We start from the raw sequence: 19986 nt of genomic DNA on the forward strand, positions 1-19986 counted from the left end.
GAATAATTTTCTTCGTAAATTCACAAAATTTTAGATACTAGTGTTATAATTATTAAGTATCAGGGTGTGGAGGATTCAAGTAAATTAGATTGGGAACAGTATTTAGATCAGTGGAAAACTAAAATTTAGCAAATAGCAGCACTCCATGTTCCATCATTCTAAACAATTTAGATATGACCGCTCCCATGATAAAAAGTCCTTTTGGCATATTCAATAAAACAGAGAAGTAACGTCACAAAGATTTGATGTTACGCCGTAAAGATGCATAGCCCTTTTGACGTGGGCTTAATCATATTATATATATATACGTTTAACTTTATTGTCAGTCAATTCTACTGTAAAGATTATTGTGTATCATAATATCACCTTACTAATTATCTATAAGTTCCGAAATGAAACATAGATATTTTTTTTATATATCAAACGATTCTCAAGACAATTACAACAATTAGTGAAACATCTTATAAATTATATGCACGGAACGACATTAGCACCTTTTTATAAGAATCAAGACACCTGATTAATACAAACTTTATAAAAACTCTGAAACAATCCAATCAGTAATTGTCATCAAAGGCACGACATGCGCAACCATATCAGATAACGAACACAATGCCCTCCGCCAATGGAGATTTAATGGCAATTAAAAAAAAGGGTCGCATCCTGTGAAACAGTCCTATATCGAATCTCTCAACCTTGCCAAAAAGACTGTTCTATTGCAATCCAAAAATCTAAGTGCTACCAGTGCCAGTGCCATTTTAAGTTCTACCGACAGAGTCTAAAGTATGATTTCTATGTATGATGGAAGATATTACTTGATGTAAAATGGGGAATTCGCAGAGTGTAGAAAACCAAATTACCCCTCACACGAGCCGGCAGAACACACAGATCAGTGTTCTGCCGGTGGAAGAGGGGCTGGAGATGCGAAATTTCCAGAATCCACGCACGCCGTCTCCATCCGCCGGTCAGACTTTTGCAGAGAGGGCCTGGAACGAGGGTTCTGACGGCCCGGATGTCTCGGCTAAGATGGCTAATGGGACAGGGGCTAAAAAGGGGACAGAGAAAAAAATCAACACCAAGAAAGTGAAAGAAAAATTGGAGAAAGTGCTGGATTATGTAAGTCATGTAACTATCTAATGATCACCTATCGTTACATTGACGTTATAGAATGTTTCACTGAAAGAAAATTATTTAGGTGGAATTCGGGGAAAATTAAACATTGTTCATCGATATATAATCAAAAGAATGGAAAAAGGTTCTGAGAATTTGTCTTAGTCACGCACTGTTTCGCGTTTAAAACAAGTTTGATAAGTTCAAGTGAATATTTGAACGCTAAATTTTTGATAGCAAACACTGTAGTCAATTTGTTACCTTTTGTCTGGTAACATGTTCATCATCACACTAACTTAACATAGTTTAGATAGAAATAAATATCCAAAAAAATGTTCTTCTTGGGTATATTTGAAAAATGGCACCGATCGGAGGCAATGTCAGCATCGTAACCACTCCAGTGAAGCGGGACCAATGTGTACTATCATCACGCACTGTTCAACGAATTTAAAGTCCAGAGTTTTTAATTTAAAGGATTTCCAGATATCAATTTTGTGGACTCATAACACCTCCATACCTCTGTATGCATTACTACTTAAATTGGTGTTTGTACCATCATTAATTTCAGCAGATTCATATCAAATTCTAGTGGAACGTGCATACCGTAGGATGAAAAACTGTCCTTAAATAAATCTATAAGCTACTATCATATTTTTCAAATTTATGTGTTTTTGTTTTCTATTATAAAATCATAATTATTGTTAATTAGTATATAGCATGATAACGCTTACTTTACAGAAGTCCTTTGGTGTACAAATATCAAAAAAGTATAAACAAATCAACATAAAGGTATAAGTTGCGAATGATGTCCTTTTTATTCCTTTAAATTTGCCTAATACTTGTCGAAATGAACAAGTACTCTATTTTGAATTTAGTTTTTAAACGTTGAATTTTTTAACCCACAGCCAATATTAAATGTTTGAGTAACTCTCAATCTGAGAAACACTGGGACCTAAACTTGACTGGGACTGCTGCCAGTGCGTTCTGTGCTGATGTGCGATACATTTTCAAAAAAGCATTCACCAGCTATATAAGTCATTCAAATCACAGGGGCTAAGCCCGTTTTGGGGCTCGAAATCTGTGATTCAAAGCCCGTTTTGGGCCCGAAATCTGTGATACCATAAATATATTTATAGTTTCACAGAGTTCGGGCCCAAAACGGGCTTAGCCCCTGTGGTTCAAATTATCCCCTTTGATTTTTTACATGAGAAAATTAGTCTACTCTTAAATTGTTCGATCGCTTGACAGTTCTGAACACTTATCAATATTATTTACGATTTTTTTTTTTTACCGTTATTCATTTTTCATGGTAATAATGATAAAAATAGCGTGTATATTTCTGTGATATCAAAAATGATTTTAAAAAAGAAAAAAGATGCATATGAAAATCAGTTTTTGTTCTTTTGTTTTAGATGAATGCAAAAAGATCGAACTCAATTCTCTCTGTACCCGCATCTACAAGAGATGTTGTTTACGAACTGAACGAAGAAGATCCGGACAACGAGACGGCAGAAGAAACATCTGGGGCGCGGGGTCTGTCACTTAAATCAATCACAGATCAGCTAAAGAAACAACAGCCGGTAGAAAAATATAACGTAAGAAGAGAGAGAGAGAGAGAGAGAGAGAGTGAGAGAGAGAGAGATTAACATTGAATTTTGCCTTACATGATTTATAATAGTAGTTCCCCTTCACTTATAAATCTATGCCAAAGTTCTTTGTGTGATTAAAAAGACCTTTCAGTTAGACTGAACTGAACACCAAGTGCATGTTGATGCGTGGAAACAAATAACGATTGTATAATTTTTCGATTTTGATGAGATTAATTGAAGTTTTAAAAGAATATCGACCTGTATGAAATATAACAAAGGCACACAGTTCCGAATACTTCATCGAGAATAGGGTAACACGGACAGCGTATATAAACTCCAATTAATCTTGTGTCAATATGTTAACTCAGTGTAGACTAAACAAAATACCAAACAGTTCGAGATTAATAACATTTTTAATCCGCTTATGACGAACAAGACATGCTTTATATGGCACCGAGTTTCTAGGTAGAATTGACGGGTTAGGGATGCCTTTCGCAGAAAAACTGACGACGCTGGTAAGCTGATGATGTGGTTGTTTTTATGCAGGTGATTGGGAATTTCTTTGAAAGGATGGGATCGAATGTCGGTACAGATAGATCGCCTGAGGAGTCAGAACGAGGCCCCTCCCCAGCGGATATAGGAGAACCTATGATGAAGAAGCGCCCCCTAGGAGACGACCCACGCCCCGCCACCGTCCTCGAAAAGAAGAAGCCCCCGGGCTATCGTGATGAAGTGCGGAATAAGCTGGCAACATCGGAACTGGTAAGTTTAATGCAATTCTTACGGGGCTTCCAAATTTCAGTGACTTTTTTTTTCAAAAGGGAGTATAGGGTACAACATTGTACCTGGTTAAGTTTTAAACAAGGATTTTGATATTTTCAAACATTGACCGATTCCGCTGTGCAATTCTAAAGTGAATAAATTTTCTTAATCGAGCGGTAAGGATTTTGCCGCTTAAAGCAATACAAGCTGTAACTGACGGTATTTTTTCAACAATCCAATTATGCAACAAATAACACTTATCGGTATAACTAATATAATCCCCAAGATTTCAGCAAAATAAACAAGGGAATATTTTTTTCAGAGCTCACCTACAATTAACGTTTGGTCCTCAGGGGCTAAGCCCGTTTTGGGCCCGAACTCTGTGATACCATTAATCTATATTTATGGTATCACAGAGTTCGGGCCCAAAACGGGCTTAGCCCCTGTGGTTTTGGTATAAACCGTCATTGCGTCGTATACACGGACATGCGAACGATGATTGCCGAACATAATCGTGTTGCTGCCCTTCAGAGACACTTTTCGTTTGTTTTTAGAGCAGGGGATCATGGGGCAAAACTAGTTTGTTTTAAAATAGCATATCGTTTCATGAATGACTAGAAGTACTATATTAATGTAAAAGGTAATAATTACCCAAATGTGCCACTCAAATGAAATTTTGAAAGTGAATTTTCTATAAAATTGGCATGTTTTAAAATTGTTTGCAAATCTGACACGTGCTCATTGCCTTTCTTTCGCTTTTTTCCGAACTGGTGACTTCCGAAGTCAGTGCACATCGGATATTTACAAGCAGGAATTACTGACAATGATTCATGAATTGACATTTTCTGCTGATTTGACGGGTTTATTACTTAAAATTCACTCTGATTCTTTGATGTTATATATGTTCAATTACAAATATTTTAAATATTTGTTCTTTTATTTTTCAATTTATTTGCCGTCAGTTACAGCTTGTATTGCCTTAACGTTTAAAAATCATGCCAGACTTATTTCAAGATTTGGGGTCGTATATATATACTGCTTGAACGGTCGCAAACTGGGTTTTAGCACGATGGGTAGGAGGAGTGGTATAATAGATGTATACAGATGTTGTAACCGTTAAGGTCATTCTATCCTCTTGTGACGTCTTACGTTTTAAGCAAAAATTTTAATTAAACTTTGTGCATGATAAAAATATATCTTTTGCAGAAATTATATTCACTAGGTACAATATTTTTTTAATAAACTATTTGATACTTAAAACGTGTATATTTCATGTAAATATCAAAACATGTTGTCAAGGGCAATAACTCATGTGTTGGTTATTGTCTCTATTATATATTATATACAGTGATTTCTCTGATGTTCACAATTGAATTATGTAGATTTAAAAAGTATAGGAGTTTCAAAACATTAAAATGTTGTAATTTTAACCAGTTTTTATGTACTTTTATTCTGTTCAATGAAAATGTGCGATTTTCTGATGTTGATATATACTTTTGTTTATGTATGTCTGACATCTTTAAAAGGGTGGCAACATATACATTTTCTTTGGTCATTGATTTAATTAACCACATTAAGTGGAAATAAATACAGTTTTCTATTTTTAATCTATAATAAGGCAAAGTCACGTGAGGGTGAAGCTACCTTAAGCACATAAACGACCTGGCCTGGATGTTATAAAACATTTTTGAGCACGTTTTCATACTTAAGCTCAAACTCCATGTTCTAAATCTTACTCATATCAAAAGTGAATGTTATAAAACATTATAAAATTATTATTGTATTTCGAGTATGCCTGGAGCTTGCTCAGAGTTGTACTCAAAACAAAAATGGCTGAGTTTGAGTATGAGTATGGTAAATGTTTGAAAACCTCCAGGCCTGATGTTAGAGACAGACACTGGTCAGCGTTTCTCTCTTATTTGTTGTATTAATCTTAAAATCTCTTTTCTTTAATGAAGCCTGTGTTTTACGGTGTACACTCATTTGAACTGAAGGTAAACAAACTAAACGCATGTTCCTATATCCATTAAACTTAGTATGGAGAGCCTGGATTTGTACAGGTTCGGCCTCTTGCTCGATCCTTTAATTGTGTACAAATATATACATAACGTTTTGTAGATTAGCTTACATGAGGTAATTAATGAAAAGAAATAACCGAAGATCTAATAAAAAGTTTTGTTTTTGCTTTACGTATGGAATATATATAAAGTACATGTTATTTTGTGGACAACAAAGGATACCATTTCCTTGAACTATATCGGTAATGTAAGAAGACGTCACAATTAAAAGCCACAATGAGGAGAAATGGGAGAGGTGGAGGAAGGGGAACCAGAAGAGAAGGGGGATATCAGAGTGTGATGTCTAATTTCATGTTTCAGTAAAGTGTTTGAGAGGGCGGCATTGAAACACCGATAAGTGAATCCTCCTTCCCGCCGCTGTGTAATACACTGTATATAAAACAACACACAAAGCAATAGGACATATGTGTCGCAGAATGTACGCATGTTTATAGAAGAGGGAAAAAAATCATCATTTCCAAAATATTACGGACATTAAAAGATACAATCAACAATTTAACACGATTCTCTTTGTTACATATGATACGGTACTCTGAGCAGCGAAGTAGGTCAGTGTTCAAAGCTGTAAGAATTGGCACATGGTACCTCAGAGGAGGAATGTTAACCCTGGCCTGTCAATCACAATTATGTCCCCATCACATCGAATAAAGGACATTTAAATTAGTAATGGCTCAATACCCCACCACCTAGTAGTTATCAAAGATATCGGGTACATGTATTCATTTAAAATAGATTTAATTACTAACTCTGTTAACTTTAATGTGTATTGTTTGAACAAGTATGTAACACGATTTATAAGCATACATACAAATAATTATCATGATATATATTATATAAATTTTCAAATTAACCAGCATACTGAGTATTGTAAACGTAATCATTGCTAGTGATGTTGAGACTCGTTTCAGTAACTAGTCCAGCTACGTTTGTTCGATTTTATCATGACAGGTGTATCATTATTATTATCATTTATTGTTGTTGGTTATACCGGTATTCTTACATAGTAATTTCAATTTCGTTATTTACATGGCTTATTTAAGTTTTAGGTTCTCAGTTGAAATAATTCAAAAAGACGCAAGACATGTAACTCTTACACACACACACACACACACACACACACACAGTAATGAGTTTTCTTTATATATATATATATATATATATATATATATATATATACACACACACACACACTACAAGTACATATGTATATTACGTGAGTAATACATTACAAGTATATTATTAGTCAAAACAGAAACAAACGAAGAATGCTCGATTTCCTAATGACATTTAGATGAATTATTTTGAGTAAGCTTAATTTGTCCCCAAATAAAAATCTTTCGCATTATAACTGCTCTTATTCTTTCGTACAGAACAGAGAAGTGCCTGTGTTGCAGTTTGCCACGTTGAAATACCACCGGAAGTGCATATTTTCTCATTCTCACTGTGTGTACACACGTGATGAATCCATCCTCCAGGACATGCCGCCTCCCCACCCACCTTACACACGGAAGTCCGAAATCTTTGAAGCCTCGCAATACAGGAGAGTGGACAAAAAGGCGGTGAAGGTAATCTGAATGTTTTTCAGTAAGCCGAGAAACACTTAAAAAGCCGCCAGTCACTACATAAGTAATTCTCAAGTTGAATACGAAACACTGACAAATTACCTATGTGACGTAATTAAAAGATTCCACATCATGATTTTTCTAGGTTCCCAAATCAGTCTTGAATGGGCTGCTATGTGAATTGGTGGGTCATTTGACAGATGCTTACAAAGATGACACCTCCAAACTTCGCGCACTATACGTATGGCTTACGTCACAGAACCTCCGTAAACTCAAACTTCCACTAAAACCAGCACGAGATGGATACGTGTTACATTACCTAGAAAAACTCAAGAAAAGAAAAGGAAACTACGCACACCTCTTCAGTCATCTCTGCAAGTAAGTCGATCTTCTGTATCACGACATGTTAATGCATCTTCTTTTCATTAGGCTATTTTCATACGGATAGAATGCTAATGCCTGACCGCAGTTTTATTTTGGAAGATATACAATATATTAGTTTATTTTCAGTTTGGCAGGCCTACCCTGTGTTGTAATCCATGGTTACCTAAAGGGCAGCACATATGAGATTGGACAAACTTTAACAAAGGACGCCCATTACGGAGAGTGGAATGCAGTCCTAGTGGACAACAACTGGCGCCTAGTCAATACGTATTGGGGGTCATGTGCTGTAGGGGGTGCGTACACCAACGATGTAACCACGTACCGTTTCGATGAAAATTTTTTCATGCCTGATCCCGATCAACTTGCCTATACACATTTCCCAGAAGAAATGAAATGGCAGTTACTAGAGCCTGCTATGTCTATGTTTAACTTTGAAAGACGTGCATTTTTGAAGGAAAGATTCTTTGAGCTAGATATGCGCGTCTTATCACATCCGGACTGTGAAATCAAAGTTCAAAATGGAGAAGAGGAAATTTTGTTTGGAATGAACGAAGAAAGAGCCCCACATTTGAAATTTATGTGTTTGATATATATGAAAGAAGAAAAGGATTATCGGATCCTTTACGATGACGAGAACCGATATCAGCATGATTTTCTCTACAAACCAAATGAAGATTCCTTGTCCATAAAGATACGATTCCCAAAGCGTGGTACCTATCGAGTTGAAATTGTTGGCAAAGACACCACAATCATGGACGAAAATTACGAGTATGACTGGATTGCTATCTATAAAGCAACAGTTCTCTCTGGTCCCAAGAAATACGCAGCCTTCCCCAAAGCTGCCGATGCTGGTTGGGGAAGCAGTCAACTTTTACAAAAACTGGGACTTACATCTGCAAATTTTGAGCAAGATAGAGCAGTGGTGACAGCAGAGGAGGGAATGTGCACGATCGGATACGACATCAACACTCCCGAGGCGGAAGATTTGTCATTGTCTTATAAAATGATCAACGTCAATTCTGGACTTGAGGACGTAGCAATGGAAACCAACGCTTTTACCAAAGAGGATGGAAAATTTCAGGTTTACATTAATATACCTCCCGGTGATGAGGGTGCGTTCTGTCTGTTTGCCCAAGTAGACGACCCGGAATATGGATCAATTGAAAAAAATCTATGTAACTATTTGATAATATCCACTCCACTGAAGGAACTTGACAAGCAGGAAAAGAAGGAGGTGAAGGTGGTAGGAGACGGTAAGCGTCAATGATATATATATTCTGACAATACGATGATAATCTGAACACAAAATGGCGATCACAGAATTAACGAAACACAGTAAATTCAAAAGACGATGGTTTTAAGTTGTATTTGATGCATGATGGCATTTTGAAAGCAAGCGTTACAACAAGAAGGTAAAAATGAAATAATGACTAAAAATTAAATACAGTGTTATTGTTTACTTGCAGTGCTTGATGATGCCATTCACTTCAAACAGTTGGAAATGCTCGAACGAGCGGTTGATCTGGTGGAAACCAAGAGAATGGGTCGTCACATGTATACTAAACTGGAAGAGGCGAAAGAGACCATAGATCGACTGAAACATATTTCCAAAATGATGCACAAGGTTCTGGCACTAGATCAGAGAACAATAGCCGAAATCCGTGGCTACTCTTATCCTTCGCCAGAGATTCACGCCGTGATGAAGGCTACTCTTTTGTTGTTGGGTCATTACGAAGAAGAAACTAGGGTAAGATAAAGGGGAATATACTTTACATTGAAAACATGGTATGTAATTTACATATATTTGGATAAAATACAAATCATATTGTAGGACTGGAAAAACGTTCAAGCTATAATTGGTAAAACTGGCCGCCAGTCTCTGAAGAGGAAGATTAACACATTTGACATCAACCATTGTAAACTCGACATAGCGCTTGGAGCCAAAAAACTTCTTGGTGACATGCAACTCGAACACATCGTCAACCAGAGCTGTGGAGCCGCTACGTTCTATGAGTGGGTCAGTGCATATATACTGTTTATTGATTTATCATATCATTTCAAAATTTATTCTATGATATCAGTATTCAATGAAAATCAAACAATACCTGCATTGTTAACATTATGTTCCTAAGGTTAATTTTATTGCCGACGAGGTCGCTCATAGACGACGTGATGAGAAGATCCATGCCATCCCTATGGTTACGTTAGCGGCTGTCCGCTTTAAAGCTCAAAGCAAGAATAAAGATAAAATACGCCAAGCAGCTGAAGCTGACCTTGAGGCTGCGGCTTATGCTAAACCAGAGCCACTTCCCGAGGAGCCGCCCGGGTATCAGAGCAGCTTCGCCACCAACGCGCCCTTCTTCCAGGAAATCAACGAGGAGCAGGTGCATGATCCTGACCTCCCGGGTCCGTTCGCTAAATCTCTCAAGAATCTCAAGAACAAAACTGATTCAAAAGTAGAGTTAAAAGAGCTGGGAGCATCAGGGGGAGAGGACTACGTTACTATTTCAGAAACAGAACCTCTCAGTCCTGGGAATAGTAAACAGACGGTGGGGGCTGTAAAAGAACAGCAAAAACCACAGAGAAGTAACAACAATGATGGCGCACTTGGGAAAGGTGCGAAGAAACAGGTCACAAAACAAGCAGCGAATACGAACACGACACAAAAAGGGTTACCTCAAGCTAGTAAATCACCTCCGTCTGTCCCACCTTCATATGATAATGTGATACATGATGTAGGAATAGATCGCCCGGACCCCGTGTTTGCGAACGCTTTAGCTAACCTCCCCGATTCCCAAGGACCCCCTGACGCCTCAGGTGGAGGATTTCAGCTTCCTGGAGGGGATGATTCATACATGAAAATGTGGCTACACCAAAGCTAAAAAGATTAGTGGAGTATAGTTGTGGTGAGAAACACTGGTTACTTCTACGTCGTGAGAATTCTGGCTTCATACTAACCGCGCTAGCTGACCGGGAAGCTCGGGGCTATAAAACATCGTTGACGCTTTTAACGCTTTAATATTAAACTCTCATTTATTTCAGATCTAACTGAAGTAGCGAACCTCTTATCAGTGTTCGTTATCTTCACTTCTTCATTTAAGCTTATGTTTTAATGGAGTGGAATTAATCACTAGTATATGTCGTTGAGTTTGTACATATTATTTTGTTTGTATATGACATTTTGTTTGTGTTCCTACAGTATATAGATATTGCGGTGATGTGTATAATGGGCATTATTTAACTGTTAAAGATATTTTTTCTGTTATTTTCGCACTAACGCTTTAAAAATGCAGTTTTCAAGTATCTACATGTATTCAACAGACCTGACTTTATATACAACGGCTATTATGTTTACTTTCAGTCCACTGAAATCATCCAGGAAATTCAGAACAGATTCACAGACGAAGTAGTGCAGATGACCATTGCTCGGACTCGAGGTTCTAGAATTTCCTACACCCGACAAAGAACTTCGCTCTATGATGAACTTTGAACTTTTTTGCTGCAGCCTCATCAGATAATGTCCTAGAACTTTTGCTGATATATTTCTTGTTTTCATTCATAAAAAAAATCTTACATATCATCCATTATCTGTGTCTCCAGTGTTTTATATCCACAGCTTTTAAACAATATTATTTAATGCATCTATGAAGAAACAAAAGTTTTTGAAATCATGCAAAATAGTAATATTAATGTTACATTTCATATAAGAGAAGAAAAAAACGGTTCCGCGGATGGGGTGGACTTGTTCTGATTGCAACGTGCGATTTTCCCCCAAAGTTAATAACTACTACTGTTAGTCTTGTTGTATGGTCCATTCTCGGTTTCAGGTTTGTTTGGGGTTTTGTGTATATATTTTTATACAGATTCCTTCGTCTACCCCTGACATCGAGGTAGAAGGCTCACGGCGGTTATGACCAGTCAACAGGGGATGCTTACTCCTCCTTGACACCTGATCCCACTTTTGTTTTGTCCAGGGTGCGTGCTTGCCCTACTCTTAATTTAGAATTTTTTATAGATTAAGTCATTGCTCATTATCTTCGCCTTTTCATTATCAGCTTATCAGTAGGTTATGTTTAGTATGGTGGGACAATAACACAACTTGTGCTTACTTATCATGTATCAGTAATTCTCTTTGTAGAGTATCACAACAAGAGTAGTCCGTCAGTTGTAGTATTGTAGGCGATATATATATATAGATCTACACGTACTTATTAGAAATTATTAATTGACGTAAAGCTTGTAAACTGTAATTTACGAAATATGAAAGACCAGAACACGAATACGACTTTGCAGTGGCGGATTTAAGGGGGGCGCAGCCGGCGCGCGCCCCTCCCCTAAAATTTTCAAATTTAAGGTACATGTAAATCGTGGTCTCTTGTTTAGAAAAGTGTAATCGATGAAATAAGCAATTTCTTCCACTCTCAGAGCAATGAATTACAAAATCTTTTGATTTATTGAATTACTTTTATTGAGAGAACTTACATTTTTTCCAAAACCCCTTAAAATTTGCACGTTATTGATTTCCCTCTATCAAAAATGACAGAAAATAGTAAAAATTACTACATAGGAGACATATTTGAAGCCCTATAAAATCTGTAAAGACTTGCACTGTCGGTACTGTTATCCTTGATGGAATAAATTATATCATTGGGAGTTACTACCGCAACGTTTTTATTTTATCATTAAAACCAACGTGGTATTGCGAGGTTACTAAGTTCCTGAAAAGTACAAATTCAAGGATATGTTAACATACAAGGTTAAATTGACATATATTTTAATGTGAACTGAAAGGCTTACTTTGTGCTTATAATGTTGACATATAAAAGTTGAGGTACTTCCTTATGATTAGTTACAATCTGACTTTCTGTTATTGTTAATCATCTAAGTTGACACAAATTGAATGTATATACTTTTTTGTTGTTGCAATAAATATGAATCGGTAACATTGTGTTGTATGGTTGTCAATATTTTGGGCAGAAATGGTTGTAAAATGTGTATTTCATTTTTGAAAGTACACATGAAGACATGGCCTGTAAATTCATGAAGCGCTAACGCAGGTCATGCCCTCGTGTAATTTATCAGATCTCAGTTTGTATAGATATAGTCAAAGCTCCGTTAAAAACCATCTATTACGTCCAGTTTAAGGCAACTCCACACTCGCAGTTTTATCTGATACAAGTTTAAAAACGTATTGATTAGAATTAAAACTAATAAATTATCAAATAAAATATATAGGTCATCACACTTTTAAGATGCTAGACATACATAAACAGAATCATAATTATATCACCGTCAAGAAAATTTCAATTTTCCTTAAACAGCATCATAAACATTTCACAAAAACTGGTTATGACGATATAATAGTATTCATAATAGTTTCACGAAACTGTTTCTTTACAAAAATATACAAAATGTCTGTAAAAAATGAAGGAAATTTATCGCATAATAGACTTGATAAAGAAATAAATAAAAACAGAGTTATTGCCCTTGGTCGGATTCAATTTTTGAAATATATCATTGATTATTCATCTATAACTTCGACTTTTGAAATAGTTTAGTTTTAACAAGATTTTTTATGATAGCTATCAGAAAAGACTCCAACAAAATTTATCTTCGTATCATGCATAAATCTTAAAATAAAAAAAAAAATATCATTGATTTTGCTAAATCTGATGACATCACAGGAAGGTGGAATTACTTTATATTAAACAGTGTTTAAGACAAGCGAACATGATGTGGCAAGATTTGAAATATGTGTGTGGCATCCGTGATGTTCATATATTATGATGTTCATCTGTTACAGTCAAAACATTTGACGTAATAGTGCACTGGGTGGATACTAGCTCATCGCCGCGCACGGGTGAGGACGTTTTTCACCACGGACTCCCTTGAAAGTATTGGATTGAAATTCCAATTTTTAAGTCGATTTTCAATCCACTTAGTTTTACTCTTATTTCATGTGTTTGAGCAAGTGGTAGGGGATCTGACCGTGTGTTATATATCATTCAAACCAGAATTTATTGCGTCACCTGATAGACTATATATTTTTGAGAATTATGTGTATAGACAGAGGATATCTATATTGCGTGTTTTGATATTTGGTTTATCCAACTCGTTGATATGATGTATTTATTTACGAGGCTTGCCGAGCGAATAAATACACCATATCAACAAGTTGGATAAACCAACATATCAAAATACGCAATTAGAGATGTTCTATTTATCCCATACGTCTTCTTTTCGCTTAATTTTGAGATGATCCCCAGTATGGATGAAACAGCTGATTGAATTTGTTTTGAAACTGTGGGCAGTGTGGCTCCGGCGTCGTACTTATTAATTTTCCTTACGCGGGAAAAAAAACAGTGCGCTTATAATCGATTTATGTACATTACAAAGGGCATTTTTATAAAAGAAACCATGGATGAAAATTGTTTTAGAAGGGATATACTTTATGATTAATAATGGTTTTGCCATTCCAACAAAATAACAACTACTGATGCGAGTATTTATCTTTTGACGTAGGCCTGACCTTCTGGTAAAAGTTTGATGTCGCCGTCTTTTTTAAATAAGCATGTGTAAAAACGATCATTGAAAATAGGCTTAATATTTTAATGCAGCGTTATTAGAATGTTCAACAGTTTACAATGAAAAGTAGAAGTGTTTGTATATTTGGATTTTATTCACGTGGTTTCTTTGAATCTGGGGGGCGAGAGAAAACCCTGAGGCACTGTTAGTTAGTAAGTAAAGCTGTTGAGATTTATTACATTCAATATGGCTCCAAAGAAAAAAGACCACAGCATGTCGAGGTACTTTCGATTAGGCCTGTCCAGTAGGTGGTTGATTCCTTGTTGATGATAATAGTGTGGACATCTCCTTGTTTTCTTATCGTAATATTTTCGGGTAGAACTTATTGATCGAGTTTACATGTTTATAGCCGGTAACTTGCATTATGTCAGTGAGGGCAGTATCATTTTGATTTTGCTATAAAAGAAATTCTAAATAAATACAGAATAACAAGTTATACGCTTTATTTCATGCATCGATATGCATCAACACAGGAAATATGTCATCCAAGCGGGGACAGTGTCAAAAGTAGTTCGGACCGGAAGTGCTTTATCAAACGGGCGTGTGATAAAGCTAGGGCCTAATGCTTTATCTCACGTTCAATATACACCATATGTATGAAATAAAGACAAATATGAGCCACTTTTTGCTCCTCCTCCGTCCATAGTAAATTGCCGTAGCGGGGTGATTATATTCTGCGTTAAAAGCACGATTGTATCCTGCGTAGGAATAGTTGTATCCAAATGACGTTTCGCCATGGTGAGGTTCCGCGGTCTTATTTTCTCGTTGAGCATTTCTTATGATTATCGTGGTGTTCACTCGTCGAATTTGCAGATATTATCTAACTCGTTTATCTACAATAATATCGACTTGCTATCCATTACAGCCGGGAACTCCACATCAATTCAAGAAACCATACAGTCAGTATATTCTAGAAATGTTGAGAGAGAGAAAAACTGACATCCCCAAGATTTTCTGACACTGACTTCGTTGAACTCATCAACGATCTCAAAACGTTGACTGCTTTCTGTTGACTTACTCATGTCATGGGGAGTTAGATTCGATCCTCAAACAGTCCATCGATAATCATATCCCTAAAAAATCAAAGGGAGGTGTAGCCGAATCGTTTTCAAAATGGAAACAATTTCAAACAATTACATAAGATTACCAACAATCCTATGGAAAATATGCGAGACAATTTTGGCAGGGCATAACAGTGACAGTGACCTAGCTACCAAATTTGGCGATTTCCCTAAAGATGATCTATATTCGTCAGGTTTGTCACTTTTGAAGGTCGGTCTTGCTATGTTAACGTCACATTTGACAGTTTTCAAACAAGTGTGGTAGTGTGAGTGATATGGCATTCCTACTAGCCAGATCCTACTAGCTCTGGCTAGTGGGTTAACCCTGTAGCTCGATTGGTAGAGTGTTGGACTCCAGTGCCAGAGACCCGGGTTCGAATCCCATCAGAGGCATAAAAATGTCTCTGTTACATTTGGCGCCCAACGTGGAGCCCTGGGTTATCTCAGGTTATCACAAGTGTTGGCACTCCGGAAGAGTCAGGAACGACTCTTAAAAAAGGAGGGGGACAATGTGGTAGTGTGAGTGATATGGCATTCCTACTAGCTCTGGCTAGTGGGTTAACCCTGTAGCTTGATTGGTAGAGTGTTGGACTTCAGTGCCAGAGACCCGGGTTCGAATCCCATCAGAGGCATAAAAATGTCTTTGTTACACAAGTATCTGGACTACGTTCAAGATCGTAGCGGCTAGCCAAAGGGTTAGGTATGGTGGCTGGTTTGTTCCATTTTACACTTTATCGTCTTTTTGTTATTTCGAGGCGAAAAGACAAAATACGATATTTAGCGACTTTCCATCCCAAAATAACGAAAAGTCGACAAATTGATAATAGTAGCTACTTTTCGCCTCGAAATAATTTGATGCGCGCAAAAATTCAATTGATGAGAGCAATGATTGATTTGATGCGCGCATCAATTCAATTATTTCTCTCTTAACAATTCATTGGATGCGCACAGCAATGGGATGAAATTAATTCTCTCACAATTTAATTTGGTATAAGTGATTTGATGATCTCTTTAATTCAATAAAAGATATATTATTTAATCATTTAAAACTATTTTGTATAAGGAATTAATGTGCGCATCAATTCTTTTAAAAAGAGCAACAATTCGGTTAAAGAGATCATTAATTCAATTGTAGATATGTTGCATTGAAGGTATTTTTAATTCGATAGTTGTTCTCTCTAAAGGAATTATTGCGTTCGTCTATTGAATTAATGGCATCATTAATTCAATTGAAGAGAGCAATAATTCAATTATCTTGAGCATAAATTGAATTGACGCGCACATCAATTAAATTATTGCTCAGTTCAATTGAATTGTAGGGCGCATGAATTCAATTGTTGATATCATCAATTCATTTGAAGACAGCAATAGTTGAATTATAGCGCGCATCAATTCAGCGGAATAATGATATTACCAATTCAATAAATGCACGCAATAATTCAGAATTGAAGACATCATTAGTTGGTTTGCGCTCTATAAAGATGCACGTTGAACACTAATTCGATCGCCTCGCTTTCTCGACAGAAACGAGCTCTGTAAAATAAAACTTGCTGAGGTTACAAAGTGTACAGGATATCTAAAATTCTATCCATCTAGTGATATGGTCACATAATACCGATTTTAATCTCCCTTCACTGTCTATCTCTGACGTAGTGCATTCAGTTTAAAAAGTTTAAACTTTATTTTACGACTATTAACAAACAAGTTCACAATCTATATTAATGATACTCGTGAAAGGTGAATATAACGAACAGTAACCAATGAAAACACGGACCCTTGGATATACCAGAGGTGGGATCAGGTGCCTAGGAGGAGTAAGCATCCCCTGTCGACCGCTTAAAACCACCGTGAGCCCTATATCTTGATACGGTAAACGGAGTAATACGTAGTCAAAATCAGTGTGCCATGGACGGCCTAACAATCGTTATGAAACAAGTCAGACAGCAATTGACCCAATGATAGGTTGTATTGGTAAACTACATTTAGATTGTTATAACGACCACAGAGTTTGTGAAGTGCTTAATTCAAACGAGACTGTTTAACCCCTACACCATCAACTTGTTTGTCAGTAGCCTTCCTCGATTTAAAAACTAATCATGCGCCAAAAATATTAAGAACATAGAAAATATCGGATGATTATCGTATCTAAAAATTGATCGATGTGTCAGAACGTTGGTCTCGGGGAGGGTGGGGGGTGTCCTTTGTTGAATGGGATGTATACATGTATATGTAATACAATTATAAATCTTCATAAAATGATAAATATGGGCCTAGTCAAAACTATTATACGTATAACTAACACTGAAAACCTACACAATTCTATGCTGATCATATTGTAAACCAATCGCAACTTCTCGGCTTGCCGGAAAGGCCCGAATATGTGCGATTGGTTGTAGACCTATGCGTCTATAATGTTGCCACGTTCTGGCGCTTCGTTTTCGAAATTTCCATATTTTAAAGATTGATGCAAGACTAAAATCAGGGATTGAAGAAACGAACAGGCATATCTTATTTATTCACAAATTATCAAAACTTATTTCTTCTGCAAGATCAAAATCAAACATCGATAAACAACGGATTTACTCCATATTATATTATTTTAAGTTGTGAAAAAAGAAGACTGGCTTAGATCCACCAAAGCGTGTCCACCACTTTACTCTCATATCTTTGCTATTTCAGGGAATTTTACAATGTTTACTAATCAAGTAAGATTTTATTATAGCTTACGGACGTTACCTCACATGTGAAACAATATTAAAGGTGCAAGCAGTGGCTCTGGAGCAAGCGTTTCGGAGTTTATTGGCAAAATTTGTTAATTTATAAGTATTTGGTACGTACTCCTCTGAAACGACTGAACAGAATTTCTAGTAACTTTGTATTCAATATGGACATACTGTGTAGATATGTATGTTTACAGAAAATTCGGAGTTTACTGGAGTTTACTGTTATTATGTCCCATTTTGAACATAGAAGTTAATTTTTCCAACATATACTAGGCCTGTTTGGTGCAATTCAAGCCATGTATCATGTACATAATTAAAATATTTCTGTTTTGATATTTTATACAATTTACATTTCTGAGCAATATTACATATGACTTGAGTAGTGTCATCTACTTAAATACCTGAAAATAGTATAGCACAATAACATAAGAATTCAATTGTTGTATTTTATGCGTAGTGTTGTCAAGCATTGTCATTCATAGTGAGCATATGGGGTGTATGTGTATTTGAGCTTGTCATTTCTTCTTCATTAATTTTTGTTTGTTTGTATTTTACTCGTGGAATGTAAAAATCAACACATGCACTTTTTAAATTAAATTGTAATGATATCATTTCACACTGTGGGTACATTTTTAAAAGTCTTATCTTTAGATTATATCTATGTCATTTATTTTTTATTCATTTGATGAGCTGCATTCACCTTGAGCAGCTGAGAAGGAATTAGAAAAACACTGCACTCTCACCACCCCCTCCTTCTTATTGACGTGAAGAAGAAAAATATGAACGAATGCTGTCTTCCATCTTCGCTAGCCAAGGGTTTACGATCCGCTCCGCTTGTAGAAAAGCGGAGCGGATCGTAAACCGATGGCTGTCTTCAGGGACATAGTAATTCGAATTATCCCCTTTTGTGAGTGAGCCGAAGTTTGAGGTTATAGCTAGATATTCAAAAGTTTTGCCCCCCCCCCCCCCCCCCCCCCCCCCCCCCCCCCCCGAGGCATTATTGTAGTTGTCTGCAACTGATGACAAAATTCAAATGGCAAAGCTTGTATCATGTAACTTGCGAAGTGATTCCCGGACAATATTCAAACAACCTCGGCGCCTTTCCCGGAAAGACCCGAAAAATATTGCGACGCCTTTTTTTAATGAAATCTCGCTATAACACTAGCAATGTTTTCACGTATAGGCATAAGGTTTCTTTCTTTGTGGTTTTTTTTTTTAAATTATTATTTTCTCTTCCTTTGTATGTTCGTATACACACGAGTCTGAAATAATAAATATTAGGCCTACTTCATCGTCGCAAACCACTGGTTATTGTTTCGTTTGTGAAATAGAATGAAACAATAACCCGTGGTTTGAGACGATGGGCCTATCTATTAGGTTTATAAACAGCTATATCTACCCCTAGACAAAAAGTAAACATTAGGCCTATCAAATGATATAAGAAAATTTAGGGGGGGGGGGGTTGCGTTAATGAAATGAAATGAAATGAAATTCAATTCTTTATTGGCACTAAAGCACATTATATAAGAATGTGTTGTTAGCCATACATAGATACACATATATATTGATACATTACAAAATATCAAACTGTTGAAAACTTATTTCTAACATTAAAACAGTCTCTGATGTATAGACAGGTTTGTTTTGTAGATACAAGGTTATGTGGATTTAGTAAACAAAATAAGGTATTAATATCTAGTAGTTTTGAATGCATTTTTCTAATATGTTCATACACAGGACAATCAAGTAAAAAATGTTTTTCATCTTCAACAATAGTTTGACAATGAAAACAAAATCTATTTTCTCTAGGAATGACAGGATTACAATATCGACCTGTTTCTACATACAACTTATGTGCACTTATTCTTAATTTGGTAAGATAAGAAACTAAATTCTTAGGAAGTGGAAGACATAAATATGGTTGGACTTCTAGTTTCATAACATCATGGTTGAATAATGTACTATAAAATGAGAGCTTACCACTTTGAGTGTTGTTAATATGTTGAAGTTCAGAAAAGAATTTATTTTCAAAGAATTTTTTAAGTTTAGGAATAAACATTTTACATTCAGTGTCAACGTTAACATTTAACATCTTTTGTATTGATTTTATACAAGTTTGCCAGCATTTTTTA

At 36.2% G+C, this 19986-nt stretch overlaps 1 protein-coding gene across 2 annotated transcripts; it reads left to right on the forward strand.

The window, feature by feature from the left end:
• The first annotated feature begins 737 nt into the window (after positions 1-737).
• On the forward strand, positions 738-12428 carry LOC125652059 (uncharacterized). Of its 2 annotated transcripts, none has more exons than XM_048880986.2 (9): positions 738-1116; positions 2523-2705; positions 3246-3461; positions 6910-7104; positions 7247-7479; positions 7612-8738; positions 8952-9232; positions 9317-9502; positions 10847-12428. In XM_048880986.2, exons 1-9 carry the CDS (start codon positions 826-828, stop codon positions 10973-10975), a joined length of 2841 nt encoding a protein of 946 aa, XP_048736943.2. In that variant the 5' UTR covers positions 738-825; the 3' UTR covers positions 10976-12428. The 2 variants fall into 2 exon arrangements, with proteins under 2 accessions (XP_048736943.2, XP_048736938.2); XM_048880981.2 differs by lacking the exon at positions 10847-12428 and adding an exon at positions 9618-10389.
• Positions 12429-19986: the final 7558 nt, after the last annotated feature.

Source organism: Ostrea edulis, chromosome 1, assembly GCF_947568905.1.
Source record: "Ostrea edulis chromosome 1, xbOstEdul1.1, whole genome shotgun sequence".
NCBI lineage: Eukaryota > Metazoa > Mollusca > Bivalvia > Ostreida > Ostreidae > Ostrea > Ostrea edulis.

Coding starts and splice junctions, on each gene's coding strand:
- LOC125652059 (XM_048880981.2), top strand. CDS start 826: ATGGGGAATTCGCAGAGTGTAGAAAACCAAATTACCCCTCACACGAGC. Junction 1,117..2,522: donor TGGAGAAAGTGCTGGATTAT/GTAAGTCATGTA, acceptor CTTTTGTTTTAG/ATGAATGCAAAAAGATCGAA. Junction 2,706..3,245: donor AGCCGGTAGAAAAATATAAC/GTAAGAAGAGAG, acceptor GTTTTTATGCAG/GTGATTGGGAATTTCTTTGA.